The 20448-nt window shown below is 37.2% G+C and overlaps 1 protein-coding gene across 3 annotated transcripts in view; it reads left to right on the forward strand.

Annotated features, from left to right (window-relative positions):
* Positions 1-20448, forward strand: part of Plbd1 (phospholipase B domain containing 1) — a 63556-nt gene that overhangs the window by 16618 nt on the left and 26490 nt on the right. For all 3 annotated transcript variants that reach the window (XM_078015201.1, XM_078015202.1, XM_078015200.1), the window contains exons 3-5: positions 13086-13169; positions 15042-15180; positions 20161-20301. In XM_078015201.1, coding sequence (XP_077871327.1) covers positions 13086-13169; positions 15042-15180; positions 20161-20301 — 364 coding nt within the window. The remainder of the gene's footprint in view (positions 1-13085; positions 13170-15041; positions 15181-20160; positions 20302-20448) is intronic.

Raw genomic sequence — 20448 nt, forward strand, 5'->3', positions numbered from 1 at the left:
TTGAATTTGAAAGATGACTTCTGTGTTCACCTCTGTCTGATGTTTGTGATTGTGGTAGCTATTGGATGTGGAAAATGAAAAACCCCAAGATAGTGTGGCCTGGGAAAAGGGAATAAGAAAGGAAGCCATACATTGATAAGCTTTCATTTCTCCCAAGATAAATCCTTCCCAGATGCTGGCTGCAGATGGGGAGAAAGTGTTTCATCAAACCTAGAATGATAGTCTCTAGGAAACACTAATCTCTTCCAAGATAACTCTTCTCCAGGTGCTGAACACGGACCACCAATCCAAAGACCCAAATTCCCCAGTATCCAAACTGATACACTCACTAAATTACTTACCTATGTAAGCTCAGTCCCCTCCTTTGTTCAGTGGCTCATTTTCTACCAGGAAAGTGGGTCCATACCCATAGATTTAGTACTGTTCCTGAATAAAAGGCTGAAATGATCCATGAATGATGCATCCAGCCCCATCTCTTTGTGCTAACAGTAGCACTCCCTGCTTTCTCAAGAATGGACTTCCCGTGCACAGGGCACCAAGAGCTGGAGAGGACCTCCATTCTGAAGAAGCTTTGATATAGCTCACTGGACAGGAGATGTTGGTACATAGCAGCATGATAAGAAGTGAATGAGGTGGATGGAATAGAAAAGTCGATATGTAAATTAGAGGAAGGAGGAAGAGGAGGAGAAAGCCAAGGAGAGGATAAGGGAAGGCAGGAAGGAGGGAAAGAAGGAAGGAAGGAAGGAAGGAAGGAAGGAAGGAAGGAAGGAAGGAAGGAAGGAAGGAAGGAAGGAAGGAAGGAAGGAAGGAGGGAAGGAAGGAAGGAAATTAGGTCATGGAGAAAGAAGAACCGTAGTCAAAAAACCATCTTTAGAAAAGTCCCATGAGATGCTATTCAAAGGTTGTCGTTCTAGTCTGAAAGGCAGATGTGGAGGGGAATTTCTGAAACAGCTTACACTTAAAGGCCCTGCTTTGTGCTTAGTTCAGAGCTAGGAACGCTGAAATGACCACTAATGACCAAGCATGCTTCAAACAGATCTCTGGCAATGGGTGGGGGAAGGAGGCTATTCATTCCTTCTTCCTCCCCTAGGGTGGTCCAAGATACTAAGGCTCATTATACATTCTGATGTCCAAGTTTATTTCAAAGAAAGGGATATTCCCAGTGGAGTAGGCACACAGGGCTCACAGGGCCAATAATTCCAGCAGAGACACAACAGAGGAGATGCTACGATTCACAGGATTGCAACAACCAGACCCAAGGCACCACCAAACACTGTGACGGTCAACACCAGAGCCCACTGTATGCCGTCCCGGCTGAGCAGCTGGAAGCAGCGTGGCTCCCTCTGAGCAAAGGTATCCAGCACTCTGAAGCAAAGCAGAGGAGCTTAAAATGCCAACCACAAGAAAGCGAAAGCTTTCACCACAAACCAGTAGTAGAGAAGGAATCCTGGTCATGGGCTAGGTGTTGTCATTGTTTATCCTGTTACACACAGGCAGTAGTGTACGAGAAGCAGTAGCATCTTCATAAACAAACATCGTTTATCAACTTCAAACATATACCGCCGGGGGCTGCTTTGCAAGGAATAATCTTCACACGCTAAAACACAGCCTTAGAGCAAGGGTGTCTGAGCCTGGGCTGGGAGGGTGAGTTTGCATGTGGGGACCAAAAGTAAGAGCCTTCTCTTCTCATTTTTCCCTCAGCTTTCACAATAGCACGTGCAGCCACCTCTAAACTGCAGAGGGCAGTTTAGAACTTGCACATTTGTTCATTTTTTATTCTTGAGAAAAAGGAAAAAGGAAGTTTATTGCTTTGCTAGAAAAAAAGAAACAAAGAAGACTCCTGTCCCAGAGGCTGTGATTCTGCCCATCAGCAGGAACATGGGGCTTTTAAAGAGGCAATTCAAAGGCTACATTCCACGTGTTCTCTGTTGGAGCTGTAATTCACTTGTTAATTTTGGAGACAGTCATTTCTGAGATCTTCTGGTGCCATCCCCAAAGTCTAGATTATTTCCTCTCTATAGTGGGTGTATGCTCAAGGACAGATAAAGCTACCTAAAATGGAAGAAAGGGAATTCTGTTTCTCCTGAGATCAGGGAAGAACCAGGAGAGGAAGAGAAGCATGTCTATTTTAAAAATTAGTTGCAGTGGTAGAGCAGCAAGGGCTACATTCAATGCAGAAAGGGGGCTACTGTTACATTTCCCCCACTGTCAATTTCTACATTCCATTTCTATGGAAAAATGGGCAACAACATCTCCATGTTGCTTCCTGCTAAGAGAAGGCGAAGTTGGGGGATGTAACCCAAAGTAGGACTGCCATGTTTTAAAATGGCTTTAAATGCAGCACATTCCCACCTCTAAAATGGCTTTCTTTCTATTTTGTCACTTTGGAGGCAGGAGGTGTGTGAGAAAATGGATATTGTGGGATGGACAACCAAGATGCTCAGATAAGAGGAGGATTGGTTGATCACCTTGGAAGAGATCATTTGCTCCTTGCAACTTATGAAATAGTTGAGATACCAACTATAAAAATGCAAATAAATATCATCACACCTTCTTAAGTATTTCCCCTGGAGTATGCAATAACTTTTTGCTTCCTTGAATTGTCACAACACTCCCAGATAACAATTGGGTCCTGGCCTGACCCTCTAGGGTTCATCATGATGCTAAGGCCATCTTCCTGTCTGTCCCTGTAGAACCATCATCATGCAGCAGCAGTAGCCAGAACCAGCTAGGGCCACAACTTAGAGTAGGGACTAGATATTTTAGGGCCTTCTCTCAGTGTCTTGCTCTTCTCTTCCCCTCTTCCTTTCTCCCTATTCTTCAACTGTTCCTTCCCCCAGAATCACTCAGTGTAGGATGTTGGCATTTCCATGGAAATATCCCCCTCACATGGGCTCATGAGCCATGCTATAATACCCATCTGTTCCAGGTGACCACAGACTGAGTGCATGGTGGCTTCTGACCCCAGACCTTTCATACATCTCCCACCCCCTTCCCTAGCATCTCTAAGAACTAGGATTTCTGACAGCCAGATGCTGCCGCCCTTAACTCCGCTATTGAACAACTGCTCATCCTCCAAGTCCCTTTCAAATTTTGTCTTCTTGATAAAGCTCTTTATGATTCTGTTCCCACTGGGTTAGCACTCCTTCTCTCCCCTCCACCATCTGTTCGTGTCTTGAGGGCAGGGTCCCTATCTTAGTCATGTTTATAGACCTCAAACACTTGGCACGGTGCTTCGCCCCCAGCATTTACTTAATTACATGTTTATTAAGTTTAATTAAATCCTGTTGTTGCAATTCTATTAGAGGTGAATCAGAAGGATGAGGTATATATTTCCATGGAATACAGCACGGTAGCAGCCCTGGCCAAATTGAGCATCTTCCTTTGTTTTTCAACTCTATGGGGCGGCTTTCCTAGAGTTGCAAATTTAATTTCTGACGTCTCACTGATGATGTTAATGTTGATAAATAGTCATGGATTGATTTTTAATAAAATGAGGCATGAAACCTTTCTGGAAAACAGGGTGATACCGGTATGGAGAACTGGGATGCTCTAGTTTATATCGAAATGGCCCATCTCTTCCCTAGGGGGAAAGGGAGCAAGGAGAGTTTTTCATAAGCACATTCTTCAAAGGAAACTTTTAAAACTTATGTACATTGAGAAAACAGTTGCTAAAACTATGAGGAAGAGAAGTTCTAAGAAGACTACTGCACAGAAAAAGTAAACACGATACCTCTTTTATGTTTGTGCTATCAAGAATCTCCCTCCACACCCCCAGCTCACTCCTTCTGATGTTAGAAAATGAACATACTTCCAGGTCAAAGCTGTGGGCTAAGCAAAGACACTCAAAAATAACAAATGATCTATCAACTAGTAACTATTTGGAGTGTAACATAGATCACAAAATAATGATGATGATGATGACGATTCCAGCTAGTACTTAGTATGGCATTTACAACATGCCAGGCACTAGTCAAATCATTTTACGTATGTTAAATTATTTAATCCACAACAATACAATAAAGTGCATGGCATTGTTATTCTATTAGTAATGTGAAGACTTGGGCACAGAGAAATAATCATGTAGGTGAAAATCATAGCTAGTCAGTAGGAGCCAGGACTAGGCCGTCTAGCTACAACATTTGCCCACACATGCAAACACACAAGTGGGTTAGTCACCATGGGAAATACTAAAGAAGCCCAATGTAATCCGTTGCCCAGGGTGGCAAAACAAACAGAAAAGAGTAGGAGAGAGTAAATGACAAGTGCTGAGTGACGTCGTATCAAAATAATGCAAAAAATATTCAGGAAAAGGTGGGCATACTGCGTCTTTATGACTCCCAACACACGCATGGATGTGACAGATATAAAGGTGAGTCTCTTCACCTTTAGGAGGGAACTTCCTGCCCTTGCACTCCACAGGAGATGCAACTAACCCTAATATATCCATGAAGTGGATGCTGATGTGGTGTCTGTTGATGAGGAGTTAGGAATCTTGCTCTTGGTCATGTAGTCCAGAGGTAATGGAGTCACGCTTTGAACTCGGAATTCATTCTGTGCCCTTCAGTGTTATACTCTGTAGCTCCACTACACAGAAGGGTGTTGTCTCAAGCTAGGGATCAGAGAAGAGCCTCATCCTAAGGAGAACGCAGGTGAGGGTTCCCCTCAGATCCCTTGAATGTGGAAGGATGGATGGATGGCACCACTTCTCACCTCAAGGTAGAGGTGTCTTCTCCCCTGCTGTGATTGTCAGAATCAAAAATCTGGTCTCAAAAAATATCTTTTTAATAATTACCTCAGTTTCCCTCTCATATTTCCATCTGTCTTGTCCACTGCGATGTAGATATCCTCAGCAGTCACTCCTAGGTCAAGATCAATGTTCCTCTGCTTCAGGATTTCTCTACCCCAGTGCTGCTGACATGATAGGTTGAATTACTTTTTGTTCATTATAGGACATTTAGCAGCATCCTCGGCCTTTACCTGCTAGATGCCAGTTGCACATCTTCCCTCACTGTGTCAACAAAAACTGTCTCCAGAAATACTCCCTAGAGGGCCAAATCACTCCAGTAAAAAAAAAAAAAAAAAAAAAAAAAAAAAAGACCCATCTTATTTTTAAATGGACTGAAAATGGGGGAGATCTGGAACTCTGGATAGAGTTAGGCAGGGTTCAGTGATACAGGCTTGGGGAAAAAAGGTATGAACCTTTTGTGTCCTTTTCTGTATGAGCATTGTACATCAATAGACAATAATCTATTTTTTCTGAGAAATAAAACTTTATATTCACATAACTTGTTTTAATCCTAAGAGCTCATTTCTCCTGAGGCAGAGATATTAGAATATAGTCATTTCCACAAAAACAGAATAACATGTCATTTAAACTGAGTCAATTCACAATGTTCCACTCCTCCTCCAACCAGATTTCCTTATGATGGGTCAGTGTTACGGAGACATCTGGAGGGAGGGGAGATGTTTAATTGATGGTTGTCCTGTGTCTTCTTCCAGCATCCACCAATGTAGAACCATCTCATTTAGTCTTTGGTTTGGGTGCCAAAGACATCTGATGAAACTTCCATGGTCTCCTTGGTCTCTGGATAAATAATCACTGACAACTGAGGTTGCTATTTTCATTGTCTCCAACAGGCCTATGGACTCTCATGTCTACTCACTCCACTTTGAAGCACACAAGAAATATTTGGCTATTCCTGAAATTTGTTGAGGTGTGTAGGGGTGTCACATTTTCTCAGAGGTCCACGCAATTCAGGCAGCATGTCTACTTTTCCATGAATGGGAAACTGAAGGGTCGTTGCCTCTCTGAGCAACTAATTAACCCTAGGTAGGGTTCTGTGTGCTGGTCAATTTTCCATTACTGTGACAAAATACCTGAGATAATCGACTTTTTTGACTCATGGTTTCAGTACATGGTTACTTGATCCTCTTGCTTTGAACCTTGGTGAGATGCCCTGTTTGCCTCATGGTGACTGAAGAACAGACGGGCATTATGATCCCAACATCCCCTTCAAGGTCATGGTCTAATTTTCTTCCATAAGGCCCCACCTCCTAAAAGTTCAATCACATCCCAATAGCACCATAAGCTGGTGACCAAGCCTTTAACACATAGGCCTTTGGGGACATTCCAGAGGCCAACTTAGCAGGTTCATTTACCTGAAATGTGAGGCCAATACAGAGAGTCCCTTTATTGTCAAACCACATATCTGTTCAGCTCTATTCTTCTTCTTTCTCTTATTTGTAAGGTGGTAGAAAAGGAAAAGTGACCAACCATATAATAGAAAAGGTCAGATGGCATAAAAAATGCAAATAAAAGTTATATATGATGGTTCAATTTAAAAATAAATGTACAAATAATTTGAGGGAAAAATTCTTCATGAGATAAAGTTTACTAAATATAAAGACCATAATATAAAATATTTCAAAGGATTTTAATGTCGTTTACCTAACTAGCAATAAAACTTTATTTTTGCTTTATTAGCTTCAGTTCTGAAAACTACTAGGTAAAGAATATTTAAAGTATATTGGGGACAAATTCCGGTTCTTGGAATGAGTCAACTCTTGCTTCCAGCTCTACTCTCTGGATCAGTAAAAAATCATCAAAAAAAAAAAAAAAACAGATTAGAACTTTAGGGAAATTTTCAGTCCATAGGGTACAGAGAGCTCACAATCTGATACATCCACTCTGCTCGAAACTTGTAGCAGGTGATAGATAAAATATATGGAAAGAAAGCATCATAGTAATGTAACTGGACCTCCAAAACAAGAAAAACATCTCTTGGACCAAAAAATGGAGTAGCATGTGATAAGGTGAGACATCACATCTTAAGCCAGGAAGGAGGAGGAGAGAGGGTGAGAGGGATAGAAAGAAGTGGGAACTGGGTCCCATGTCCCTTTCGATACTACACCCCCAGAGGCTGGGGTTGTGGCTCAGCCGTAGAGTGTTCACCTAGCATGTGTGAGGCACTGGGTTCGATCCTCAGCACCATATAAAATAAATAAAATAAAGGACTTGGAAAAGTAATTTTAAGAGAGAGAGAGAGAGAGAGAGAGAGAGAGAGAGAGAGAGAGAGAGAGAGAGAGAGAACTCCCTAATGAACAAAGGATCTTCCATAAGGTGTAACCTCTTAAGGGCCCATAGTACCTCCTAATACTGCCACACTGGAAACAAGTCTTTACATGTGGACAATTTGGGAGCTATTTATCCAAACCATAGCATCGTAGCCTATAGATATATAAGAATCCATAGCATTTTCGAGTGGGGAGAACAGGGGTGGGAGGCAACCAAAAACAAAATCAGCCTGGTGTGGTGGCACATGCCTGCAATCTCAGGAGGTTCAGGCGGGAGAATCCATCCTAAGTTTGAAGTCAGCCTCCGTCACTGGAATGACCCTAAGTAACTTAGCAAGCCCCTGTCTCAAAAGAAAAGATAAAAAGGGCTGGGAATGTGGTTCAATGGTAAAGAGCCCCTGGGTTCGATCCACAATACCAAAAAACAAAATCAAAAAATGGAATCATCCATATGCTGGCTCAGTTACAATTCCTGCAATATTCCATAGGTAAAGTCCTCAGAAAAGTTCTATGAGACCTGATTCCCAGAACTCAGATGCAGGTACAGGGGGAAATGAGAGGAGAGAGAGATATATAAACAAACAGACAAACCAGCACACCAGAGTTCCAACACACACACACACACACACACAAATTGAATGCTAAGAAAAACAGTCAACTAAATCAATGATTATATAATGAATATACTCCAGATGAATTTGTGGAATAGTTTAACAAAGACTTAACTTATTTTAAGTTATTTTGATGTTTTAAATATTATTTTATTTATTTTTAATTTTCACGACTTGAGCCCAGGGTCTTGCACATGTTAGGCAAGCACTCCCACACTGACCTACAATACTCCCAGCAATTTTTATTTTATCTTAAGACAGGATCCTGTTACATTGCTCAGGCTGACTTCAAACTTGTCATCCTCCTTCCTCAGTTTTCAGAGTAACGGATTATAGGTGTGTGCCACCACATTTGGCTTTAACAAAAACTTTCAATTTGCTTAGGATGCTTTAAGTTATAAACAAACAAAAAAACTTGAGGGAGAATGTATGGACCAAAAGGGAGAAATAAGAAGACAGATATTTTATTTATTTGTATGTTTGTTCTTTCTAGATAAATATGACACTCGAGTGTATTTTGACATATTATAAATACATAGGATAAGTAGAACTTGTTCCAGTGAGGATCCCATTGCTGTGGTTATATAAGCTGTGGAGTTACATTGGCCATGTATTCATATGTAAGGATAGGTACAATATGTCTGATTCATTCTACTGTCTTTCCTTTTCCCATCCCATCTCCCTTCCCTTTATTCCCCTTTTGTCTAATCCAAGAAGAGGCTACCTTTTCTCCAATGAATGTTTATGGCACCTTTGAGAAGACAAATATTTTTATTTATTTTTTTAATTAATTTATTTTTTATTATTGGTTGTTCAAAACATTACAAAGCTCTTGACATATTTCATACATTTGATTCAAGTGGGTTGTGAACTCCCATTTTTACCCCGTATACAGATTGCAGCATCACATTGGTTACACATCCACGTTTTTACATAATGCCATATTAGTGACTGTTGTATTCTGCTGCCTTTCCTATCCTCTACTATCCCCCCTCCCCTCCCCTCCCATCTTCTCTCTTACCCCATTTACTGTAATTCAATTCTCTCCCTTGTTTTTTTTCCCTTTCCCCTCACATCCTCTTATATGTAATTTTGTATAACAATGAGGGTCTCCTTCCATTTCCATGCAATTTCCCTTATTTTTAAATGCCCTTTTAGAAAAATGATAAAAGGGGCTGGGTTGTAGTTCAATGGTAGAGCGCTTGCCTAGCACATGTGAGGCACTGGGTTCAATCCTCAGTACAACATAAAAATAAATAAGTAAAATAAAGGTAATGTGTCCTTCTACAACTAAAAAGATTTAGAAAGAAATTAGAAAAGCAAATTATAGAGAGAAAGTGACTAGGTCCAGTCTACATAGAGGGGAAGGAATGGCATACCTGAAGCAGGGGTCACTTGGGGCATTTCTAGAGGACTGGTCACCACACCTCCCTTTTACTTCTACATTATTTTGAGGCAATTCTCAGATATCATGTCATCTCTTCTGTAAATACTTCAATGTGTATCCTAAAGGGTAAGACTCTTTAAAAATATAGAGCAAACGTACCATTGTTACATCTAAAATTTAGTAATTATCCTCAAATATTTATATATTCAATCTGTATTTGACTTTTCAGTAGTCTCATGAATATCACAATATGTTGAGTCTGATTGGTATATTTCTTTTTTATTGTGTTTAAGTCACTTTTAATCTATTATTTCCCTCTTCTTTCTCATAATTTATTTGTTGAAGAAACTGTTTAATCTATAATTTGCTGCAGTCTGGGGTTTGCTTATCCATGTGGTATTAACTCAACAGATCTTTTAAATTTCCTTATAGACAGTCATTGATTTTTAAGAGAGCATTTTTCACAAAACAAAATCAGGGTGAATCTTGTCATCAAGACATTGAATACTTTTTAAGGTGATAGTTATGACAGTATGGTCATTGCTCAGAGTATGCAAACTCGTCTTGCCTATTTATATTGTTAACACTTCAGTTATGTATCTCATCTGGAGGTGCTGGGGATTGAACCTAGGGGTGCTTTATCACTGAACTACATCCCTCATTTTTCTTAGTTTTAAATTTGAGACAGGGTCTCTCTAAGTTGCTGAGACTGGCCTTAAACTTGCAATCCTCCTGCCTCAGCCTCTGAATTAGCTAGAAATGCACCACTTTAACAAAAACTTTAAATTTGCTTAGATTGCTTTAAAGTTAAAAGCAAAAGAAAACTTGAGGAAGAATTTATGGTACAAAAAGGAAGAAAAAGAATACAGGTAAATATTTTTGAATGACTTATTATAAATATTATAAAAACTTATAGAAAGTCATTTTCTTAAATCTCACTAACAGGCAAACCTGGACTAGACACAGAAAAAAATTGAGAAATTTACATAATATACAGCCCAGAGATATAAAAAGGGTAAAATACTAAAAGCCTGTTGTTAGACATAGCAATTGGATTAAGGGTAATAGCTAAGAATTTATCAGAATTGAGAAAAAACAAATGCCACTTCCTTAGTTGGAAGACACAATCTATTAAATTGCTACAACACTATGAATGAAACTACATAAAATTGAGGGTAAAGAGAATAATCTTAAAAGCTATCATAAAGACATTAACTACAAAGGAATCCCAACTACATAGCATACTTCTCATCACAAATAATAGAGTCATAAAATATTTGCTGAGAAAAAATATCTAACTAGCATTTTATAACTATTTAAACTATCCAGGTAAGATCAAAATAAGGATATGTTCATACATATAAATTGAAACAAATTACCACTCATTCTTCTATTAAATTATTAAAGGATATACTTTAGTTAGAATAATAGGAGGGAAATTTTGAAATGTAAGAAACAATAGTTATAATATAAGAAACAAAAAAATTAACAAAAATCTTGATTTTGAAAATTAAAAAATAAAAATAATTTTAAACATATAAATAGTTTTACATTCAAAAGGTAAAACTAAATCTCTGAACAAAAACATGATGGAAAGTGTCCACAGCTAAGACTTACAAAAATATACTTCACATTTGGATGAAAAGAGAATTATAAAATTCATTTAGATTTTATAAGAAAATACGTAGTTTTGAGTGGCTTCTAAAATTATTATATGAATAGAAGATGGATGACAGTGTTATCTAAATAAAGAAAGCCTAAAAGAGCAGATGAAGAAAGGGATAAGAAATAGAAAGCAAAAGCTTATAAAGCCAAATCCAATAATATTAAAATCATAGTAAGTATAAATAGATTATTTTCATCAACAGCATTTGAGACATTTTTATTTTTAATTTTTAATTAATTTATTTATTTGTTCTAATTAGTTATACATGACTGCCGCAGTCTGGCTGGGCACTATTCAGAGCCACTTATCAAGCAGAAACGAACTTTATTTTTAGAACACACGCTGTACTACATGAGCTCTTCAGGAATTCCTTCAGAGCCCAACTGCCACCACCAGCTTCCCACAAGCCTCTCACCCGCCCCCCACTCCTCCTGTTCTTGAGGCCAATTGGCTGGGTCGTGTGGACGGAGCCAAAAGAGTCCCCCAATGAGCAGCTCTGTGGTCTGAAAGGGCGGGGAAATACCCCAACGAGCATCACGCAGAGGAGCCAATCAGCTGGCAGCTGGAAGTTTGCTGGGGCCGCTGTGAGCCAATCATCAGCTGGCAGCTGGAAGTTTGCTGGGGCCCCTTTGGCTGTGGCTCTCAACACGTGACAGCAGAATGCATTTAGATTCATAGCACACAAATGGAGCACAATTTTTCATGTCTCTGGTTGTACACGAAGTAGAGTCACACCATTCATGTCCTCATACATGTACCTAGGTAATCATGCGTGATCTCATTCCATCATCTTTCCTACCCTCATGCCCACTCTCCCTTTTCCTCCCTCCCCTTTGCCCTATCCAAAGTTCCTCCATTCCTCCCATGTCCCACCCCCATTATGGATCAGCATCCACTTATCAGAGAAAACATTTGGCCTTTCCTTTTGGGGGATTGGCTTACTTTACTTAGCATGATATTCTCCAGTACCATCCATTTACCAGGAAATGTCATAATTTTATTCTCTTTTATTGCTGAATAATATTCCATTGTGTATATATACCACAGTTTCTTTATCCATTCATCTATTGAACAGCATCTTGGTTGGTTCCACAGTTTAGCTATTGTGAATTATGCTGCTATAAGCATTGATGTCATTTCTAATTTTTAAGTTTTAACATAAATAATCTCAAATACCCAATAATTCTGAGAGGAATGGAAATTAAATGGAGAAATTATTTAAACCTAACACATTGTTGAAAATCAAAGTCTGACAATACCAAGTGATGGTGAGGTGGTAGAGGAAGAGGTCTGAGAATATAAATTGGTAAATCTGTGTGGTGAACAATTAGCAATAACTAATAATTTTATGTACAAAAGTCCATATAATATATGCATAACATAAAATATACATATATAAAATTAATAGATATTGACAAATATTTATATGATGTGTCATATATATGATATTCATCCCAGCAGTGATTTTGTGTGTATGTGTGTGTGTGTGTGTGTGTGTGTACATGTGTGTATCAGTTTAATATATGTAGGTGGTGGATCCTTGAGTATTTATAAATTTACCAATAAAGTCTATGCTTTTCTATATCCTGGAAATATTTCCCAATTTTATACACACACATACACACATACATTCTAAAAGAACAGGCAAATGTGTAAAAAAAAAAAAAAAAAAGGACACAACAAATCTTAAAATTGCATTACAATATTGAAAAATTAGTTACTAGTTAAATATCCATCAGAGGAATGCATACATGAATTGGTGCATAGTCATACCATACAATATCATCAGCAGTGGAAAAGAATGAATTTAATGGGCAGATGGTAACTTAGGTATTTCTCTAAAATCTATGTTAAGAGAAACAAATCAAGATCAATTTTTGTTCATATTTTGTTCTTCAACATGATAACATTCATTTAACCCTAAACATTGTTTAGGGTTAAAATATGTATAGTGATTATGTAAATATATACATGGGAAACAATATCAGATTTAAGGTTGCAGTTACCACTGGGGAGAAAGGAGGGAATTATCGTAAGAAAGGTTTATACGGGGACTTCAGTCTTTCTAATATTTTGTTTTATGTATTAGATGGAAAATATGACAAAATATAATGATCTAATAAATTTAAGTGGTGAATACTTGGTTGTTTGTTATATTCTATACCTTCCATGTGTTAGAAATATTTTTTAATTTAAATTGTGTGTTTAGTTTATTTTAAAAAATGTAGTACAGAAGATTTGTAATTGGAGGCACACTGTTTAACCAAAAAGTTGGGTAAATTGCCATGATGAAGAAATTCAAGAAGAAATCTAGGAATCTAACAGTTCTCATCTATCGTTTCAGACACATGAATGACCACTTCATAAATCTCTACCCACAGCTGATCAAGAAACCTTCCCTCGTGGATAAAGTGAAGGATTTTATGGAGTATGTATAAAAGCTTTCCTCTTTTCATTGTTGTTAAGACTAAAGGGTGGGCTGGGGATGTGGCTCAAGCGGTAGCACACTCACCTGGCCCGGGTTCGATCCTCAGCACCACATATAGACAGGGATGTTGTGCTTGCCGATAACTAAAAAATAAATATTAAAAAATTCTCTCTCTCTCTACCTCCCTGTCTCAAAAAAAAAAAAAAAAAAGACTAAAGGGCCTGAAACTGTCATTTCAAGAGTGATTATTCCTTTGTCAATTTCCTTTTCCACCTCTGTAGCAGGATTCTGGAATTGTTCTAGAACAACTCTAGGGCATCGCATTTGTTTTTTTATGATGGCATGAAAACTGGTTTCAGAAAACGTATCCTCCAATTTCTGCTGTTTCAAAGGTCAAGTTAAATGTCACAGTGTCCATTGCTAACACTGCTAGAGGACACCATCAGAGTGCAGCTGGCAAAGTTAAATCCCTGAATCCCTTCTGCATGGGTGCCTTGCTGCTTCCTGCAGGGAGCCTTTCTGCTCCCTCCTTATTTCTTTTTCCTGGGTCTGGTGGATACCCAGGCTGGATATCAGCTAATATCTAAAGTCATCATTCTCAACATCCTATAAGAATATTTTCATTTTAATAAAGCTTCTGAAGACTAAAATTTTAGATATGATTAAATTTGTGGAATGACAAGAGATTCATTTGTGGATAGAAAGGGTCTTGGTTTAGCCTTCCAAATCACACACTAAGCAAAGTCTTCTTGAAATGCTACAAGTCCTGCAGGGCATCAGTTAAAAACCATGAGGCTAGATCCTGTTAGGCAATGACATTGTATTATTTTAGGAGTTATCTAGCAATAGCCTGAACAAACAAACAAAAAAATAGCTCTCTGTATACAAAGTTATATAAGATCATCCCAGATAGAACTGAAAGAAAAAAGAATTAAAGGATTATTTTAAAAGTAAGGGTTTTTTTTTTTGCACATTCTCAGTTGTTTGGGAAGAATCTAAGAGTGGACCTAAGCCCTGTGCCTTGCTTTCTGGATGGAGTTTGGGGGTGTTAACCCATGTTAACAAGAGGGCTTCATTGGGGTAACTAAAGCCAAATGTATATATGTCAATCTGAGTTGAGCTGAACACTGTATTTTATTTGGATCACCCATAAAGATCTAACACTTGTTAGTTACCTTAATAAAGGAGAAATTAATAACCTAAGTAAGAAAAAAAAGAGGTTTTTGCTAATCCTGTTGAGAAGGAGACATTGAGACACACATTAATAACAACTGAAATGGGATGAACCACCGGGGGAGGGAAGGGAGGGAAAGGGAAAGTGCTATAAAATGATATTGGCCAATTGTGTGCATGTACAAATATGTAATAGTGAATCTCACCATTATGTACAACTATAATGCACCAATTAAAATATGGAAAAAAGAAATCAGATGAATCATAAGCTGTGAAAATGATCTGAGAGAGAAGCATAAAATCTAGAAATCACCTTGTCTTTATGAGTTTTATTTCTTGTGGTCTAACTTTACCATTTCTACATACAAATGTAATTCAACTTGTTCTTATTGACTTATTGACATATCATAGTTTATATGAAATGCATTTGTGTTTGGTATCACTTGTTGGTATCACAGGTAGGTTAATATTGCACATGTGTTTTGGTTCTAGATGAGCCAGAAAATCCATTAAAGAGGAGGGAGAAATTAACATTCATTTAAGGTTTGTTCTGAAATCTTTTGAGTAACTGTAATGTTATAAGATCCAGAACTTAAATTATTTTAGCATCAGCATCTGTCATCTCTAAATGCCTGGTTTGATTTAGTTTTGGATGAGCCACCACTGAGACCTCTAGTACAAATATGATTTCTCTTCCAGAAAGCAAAATCAGTGGACTCGGAAAAACATCAAAGAATTCAAGAATGACTCATTTTGGAGACATACAGGCTATATTGTGGCACAAATGGATGGGCTATATGTAGGAGCAATGAAGAGGGCTATGGCAGAAGGAACAAAGGTATGACTTTTAAGAAGCTGCTCAATTTATATGACAAAATATTGAGAAATAACATTCCAGTTTAGAAGCAGATCAAATTAGGACACGAGTATAAATTCCTTGTGGATAAGCACTATTATTTTATCTGTCATATTCTAGTACCTAACTCACTGTTTGACACAAAATTTAAGTTCAAAACACAAATAAACAACTTGTTTCTGTGTTTTTCCACTCTTTCATACAACTGTGTTAGGATGAAATTTTAAAACATGATGTGAACATAGTGGTTTTTTAACTAACCTGGTAAAGATTTTAGTGTTTTAAACTATAGGCTAATTAAGACAAATATCTAGGGATAAAGTTCTGATTTCCACAATCCACAACATCCATATAAACACATACACATAGTAATTCTAGGGGAAACTACTGAATCATTGAGGCTTCCAAGGTACCATTGGATATCTTCCAAAAATTATTGTGGGCATTTTGTTTTCTGGAGGTATGTAGGGGTGTGTGTGTGTGTGTGTGTGTGTGTGTGTGAGAGAGAGAGAGAGAGAGAGAGAGAGAGAGAGAGAGAGAGAGAGAGAGAGAGTGGTGTACATATATATATACACCCCATCACAGAAAAATGATGCACATGATTGTTAATCATATGAGCTCAACTCTGCTCGTAAGATTAGAAATATAAATTAAATCCATACTGGTAAATATTTTCTCACCAGTTTGGCAACAATTCCAAAATGTGAAAGTGCACCCTGTTGGCAAGGCTATGGGAAAAGAAAGCATTCTCCTAAAATCCTGGTGGGAATGCAAACTGGTGTGTTCACTGTGAATGGGAACTTTTGTCACTTTGTATCCAAATCATATATTTACATTTGATTTTTACCCAGCAATCCCACTTCCAGTATTATCACAAAGATATACACTTTTGCACTGAAAAAATACGATATGACAAATTTATAAGTGTATTCATGGCAGATAATTTATTATAGCAAAACACTGAAAGCAGTCAGATACATAGAGGGCTGGCTGTGTCAATAATGTAGCTGTGAACAAAGATGAGGTAGACCTCCAAATGCTGTTAGGGAATGACCTTTGGGATTTGTTATTAAGTGTAAAAATATAAGATGAAGAACAGGGTGTATTGTGGGCTGTCTTTCATATAAAAAATGAAAATGAGTTTAATTCTTTAGAATAAATACCAAGGAGTGATGGTGTAAGCTGGGTCACATGGTGATTCCATCTCTAGTCTTTTTTCAGGAACCTCCATACTGATTTCCACAGTGGTTGTACTAATTTATAATCCCAACATCAGTGTAAAAAATGTTTTTTGCCCCCTACATTATTATTATATTATTTGTATGCTTGATGGCTGCCATTCTGACTGGAGAAATATATTTACACCCATGTTTATAGCAGCACAATTCATAATAGGCAAATTACGGAACTAGGAGTTTTATTCAGCCATAAAGAAAAATGAAATTATGAAATTATGTTATTTGCAGGAAAACAGATGGAACTTGAGAGCATTATGTTAAGCAAAATAAGCCATACTCAGAAAATCAAGGGCCATATGTTTTCTCTTATATGTGGAAGCTAGAGAGGAAAAGGGAGGGCAGGGGAGTTGGGTGTATTTATCTTATGAAAATAGAAGGGAGACCAATAGAATAGAGGAAGGTGTCAAGGGGGAAAGTAGAAGGGAGGAAAATGAGAGGTACTGGGGAACAATATTAACCAAATTATAATTTTATAGCATGCATATACAAATTTGGAAAAAGTTTTATTATTATGTATAATTATAATGCACCAATTAAAAAAGTAAACAAGGAAGACATGCACAAAACAATGAGGAGTGGCTTGAAAACAGTTGAGACAGGGTCTCCCTAACTGCTCAGGACCTCATTAAGTTGCTGAGACTGGCTTTGAACTCATGATCCTCCTGCCTTAGCCTTGCCAGCCTCTGGGATTACAGGTATGGGCTACTGTACCCAGCGATAATTAATTACCTTTTGAAGAGGGAATAAAAGAGAATGGAGGGAAGAGGAATGAAAGCAACATTTCTCTGAATGTACCTTTTATATAGTTTTGACTCAGGAGCCATATAAATGTTGTTCTTGAATTGTAAAATGCATTTAATCACAGAGAAGAAAAGCAGTCCCTAAAATTGAAACAAAGGTATCTAACTATGTAACAAGTGATGTCATAACTACACAGAGAACTATTATTTCAAGTGACACTGAAATTGTTGTTGCTGTACATCTTTAGTGGGATAGACCCTAGGGACAAGAAAGACCACCAAAAATAAACAATAGCAACAATAAAGGGCCGGAATGTAGCACAGTAGCAAAGCATCTGCCTCATTTGCAAAGCCCTGGTTCAACCCCCAGTTCTAAAAAGAAGCCCACCAAAAAAAAAAACAAAAAACAAAAAAACAACCAAACAAGCAACAACAACAAAAAATGAACAAAAACCTTTTTAAACTGTATGTGATAATCTCACCTTAGTAATAGTATTAGTATTGGTATTTGGAAATTTGATAGATTTGGATGAATGGGTAGATAAAGTAAAAAAAGGCAAATAAGTAATTATGTCAGACACCAGAATTTTCAGCATTGGAAAAATTAATGAAGTAAAGACCTTGCAGTCTTTTAAACTTGAAATATAGCTAACTGCCTCAAAAAATACTTATTCCCTCAAAGTAACCTTTGATCATTCTTCAGAATATGACTTAAGGTAGACAATGGTGTCTTACGACACAGGAGCACTACAATGAAGAAAAAGATTGATAAGCTCAGCTGAATTTATCAATAAAAATTATTCTTTTAATCAAAAGATATCATATGGGGCTTGGGTTGTGGCTCAGTAGTAGAGCACTTGCCTAGCACTCATGAGAATGATTAGCACGTGTGAGAATGGATCAATTCTCAGCACCATATATAAAAAAATGAATAAAATAAAGGTCCATCAACAACTAAAAATACGTATAAAAATAATTTTTTAAATAGTTATTATATAGAAAGTGAAAGATAAGCTATAAACTAAAGAAGATATTTGCAATACATTTAACTAACAAGATTTTTTATCCAAAATACATATGGAATAAAAATAGAAAATACTCAATGGAAAAATTGGTTAAAAAAACCAGAATTTTATAGAAGAGGAAATACAATGACTCATAAATATTAAGAAATGTTCAGTTTCAGGGAAATGCATATTAAAATCTCACTGAGATCCTACCACACACTAAAATTGTGTGTGGCAAATTACAAACCAGAAAGATAATCTTGCTAATTATTTAAAGAGCTCCTAAAAGTCAAGGGGGAAAAAAAAAACAAAGAACAACCCAGTAGAAAAATGCAATATATGAAGAGTTTACAGAAAACAAACTCAAAGGTTTTTAGAGATATGCTCAAACTTACTTAAATCAAACAAACAAAAAATACAAGTTCAAATTACTATGGGATAGAGTTTTCACTTATTAGATTGGAAATAAACTAAATATTTAAAATGTTATTGAAGCTGGAAGGATGTAAATTGAAACAACTCCTCTAGAACAATCTGGCAATATCAATTAAAATCAAAATCATTTCCAGGAATTTCTTCTACCCATAGACTCAAATGCATCCATAATTAATTATTGTTTATAATAGCACAAGTATTATAATAGTATTGTTTATAATAGCAAAAGGCTAGAACAAACCTGAAAGTCCATCAACAAAACAGTAGCTAAAAGTGTTATAATACACCCATACATTGAAATGCTACTTAAAAGAATGGGTGGGATTTTTATACCCAATATGAAAAGACCCCAGATATGAACGAAAAAAAAAAAAAACAAGGTGAAAGGTCGTTCATATAGAACACTACCATTTGTGTTTAAAAATGTATTTATATGTCATTTTAAAAAATTTGCAGATATACAAAAGAAATTAGTAGAAATGATAAATGAGATAGAATGAAATTAAAGCAAATGGATAATAAGAGACTATCCAATAAAGACCTTCTTATGATTGTTTAATTCTTGAATAATGAATGTATTACTTATTCAAAAAAGCAAAACTAAGAGAATATTTATGTAAATAGGTTATCAGTTTGGGGGTTTTTGCTTTTATTTTACTTTTTTGTTAAAATGTCATTTGTATTCATTTTAAGCCAGTTTGTTTATAGATCCCCAGCCTAGAGATATGCTGGTAGATTGCACCTTGCTGGAGCTGTGAACTCTAAAACGTTCACACTCAAGGGCGATATGATAGCTACTTCAGGGTTAGCGCCTTCTGATCAGTTCATTCTATGTTAAGCACACAATCAAAATCAGAACCACTATACTGAAATTTTTGCTGTAAAAGTTTTTTTGTTGGGGTGATTTCTGCCTTGGCAATGTCTGGAGGAGATATTTTTGGTTGTCAAAACTTGAAGGTTGGCTGGGTGCAGCAGCTCAGGAAGCTGAGGCAGGAGAATTGGGGGTTCAAAGCCAGCTTCAACAAAGCAAGGTGCTAAACAACTCAGTGAAACCCTGTCTCTAAATAAAACACAAAATAAGGCTAGGGAGTGGCTCAGTGGTTGAGTGCCCCTGAGTTCAATCCCTGGTACCCCAAAACCAAAACCAAAAATAAAAAAACCTAGAAGGCTGCTACGAAAAACCAGAGGGTAGAGGTCAGGGGTACTACTAAACATCTTACAGGGCACAGCCCCCCAAAATAAAGAATTACCTGCCTTACAATATAACTAATGCCAAGGTTGAGAAAACCTGTTATAGAGAAAAGCAAACAGAAAGCTCTGTTTTCTAAGAAGACATTCCAAATATCTGTGGATATCAGACATGCTAACACATCTCTTCTAATTTATAAAGCCACAAGAATTATTTTGTTAAGTTAAAAAATCCAGGACATTTGTTACTTTAGAGACTCTTCACAATAGAATAATTTAATGGCGCCTTAACAAAAGGAAAACTAGAAAATGACATGTGCCACAAAGTGATGCTAAGTCTGTGTTCTCTCCCAGCCCATGACCATGTTCCAGATTCAGTTCCTAAATGCTGTTGGAGATCTATTGGATCTGATTCCCTCTTTTTCTCCCACAAAAAGCAACAACATGAAGGTTTTCAAGAGATGGGACATGGGACATTGTTCTGCTCTTATCAAGGTAAGACATAGAAGCTCCTATCTTTTCCCTGGTTCACACAGAGTTTTCTGTATGGCACCCAAGAATGGCAACATCTCATCACCCCTGGCTGAATATCAGATGATGATGTATCAGTTCATGAATTCCTGGTATTCTTCCTGATATGGC

This window comes from Ictidomys tridecemlineatus, chromosome 6 (assembly GCF_052094955.1).
Source record: "Ictidomys tridecemlineatus isolate mIctTri1 chromosome 6, mIctTri1.hap1, whole genome shotgun sequence".
Lineage (NCBI taxonomy): Eukaryota > Metazoa > Chordata > Mammalia > Rodentia > Sciuridae > Ictidomys > Ictidomys tridecemlineatus.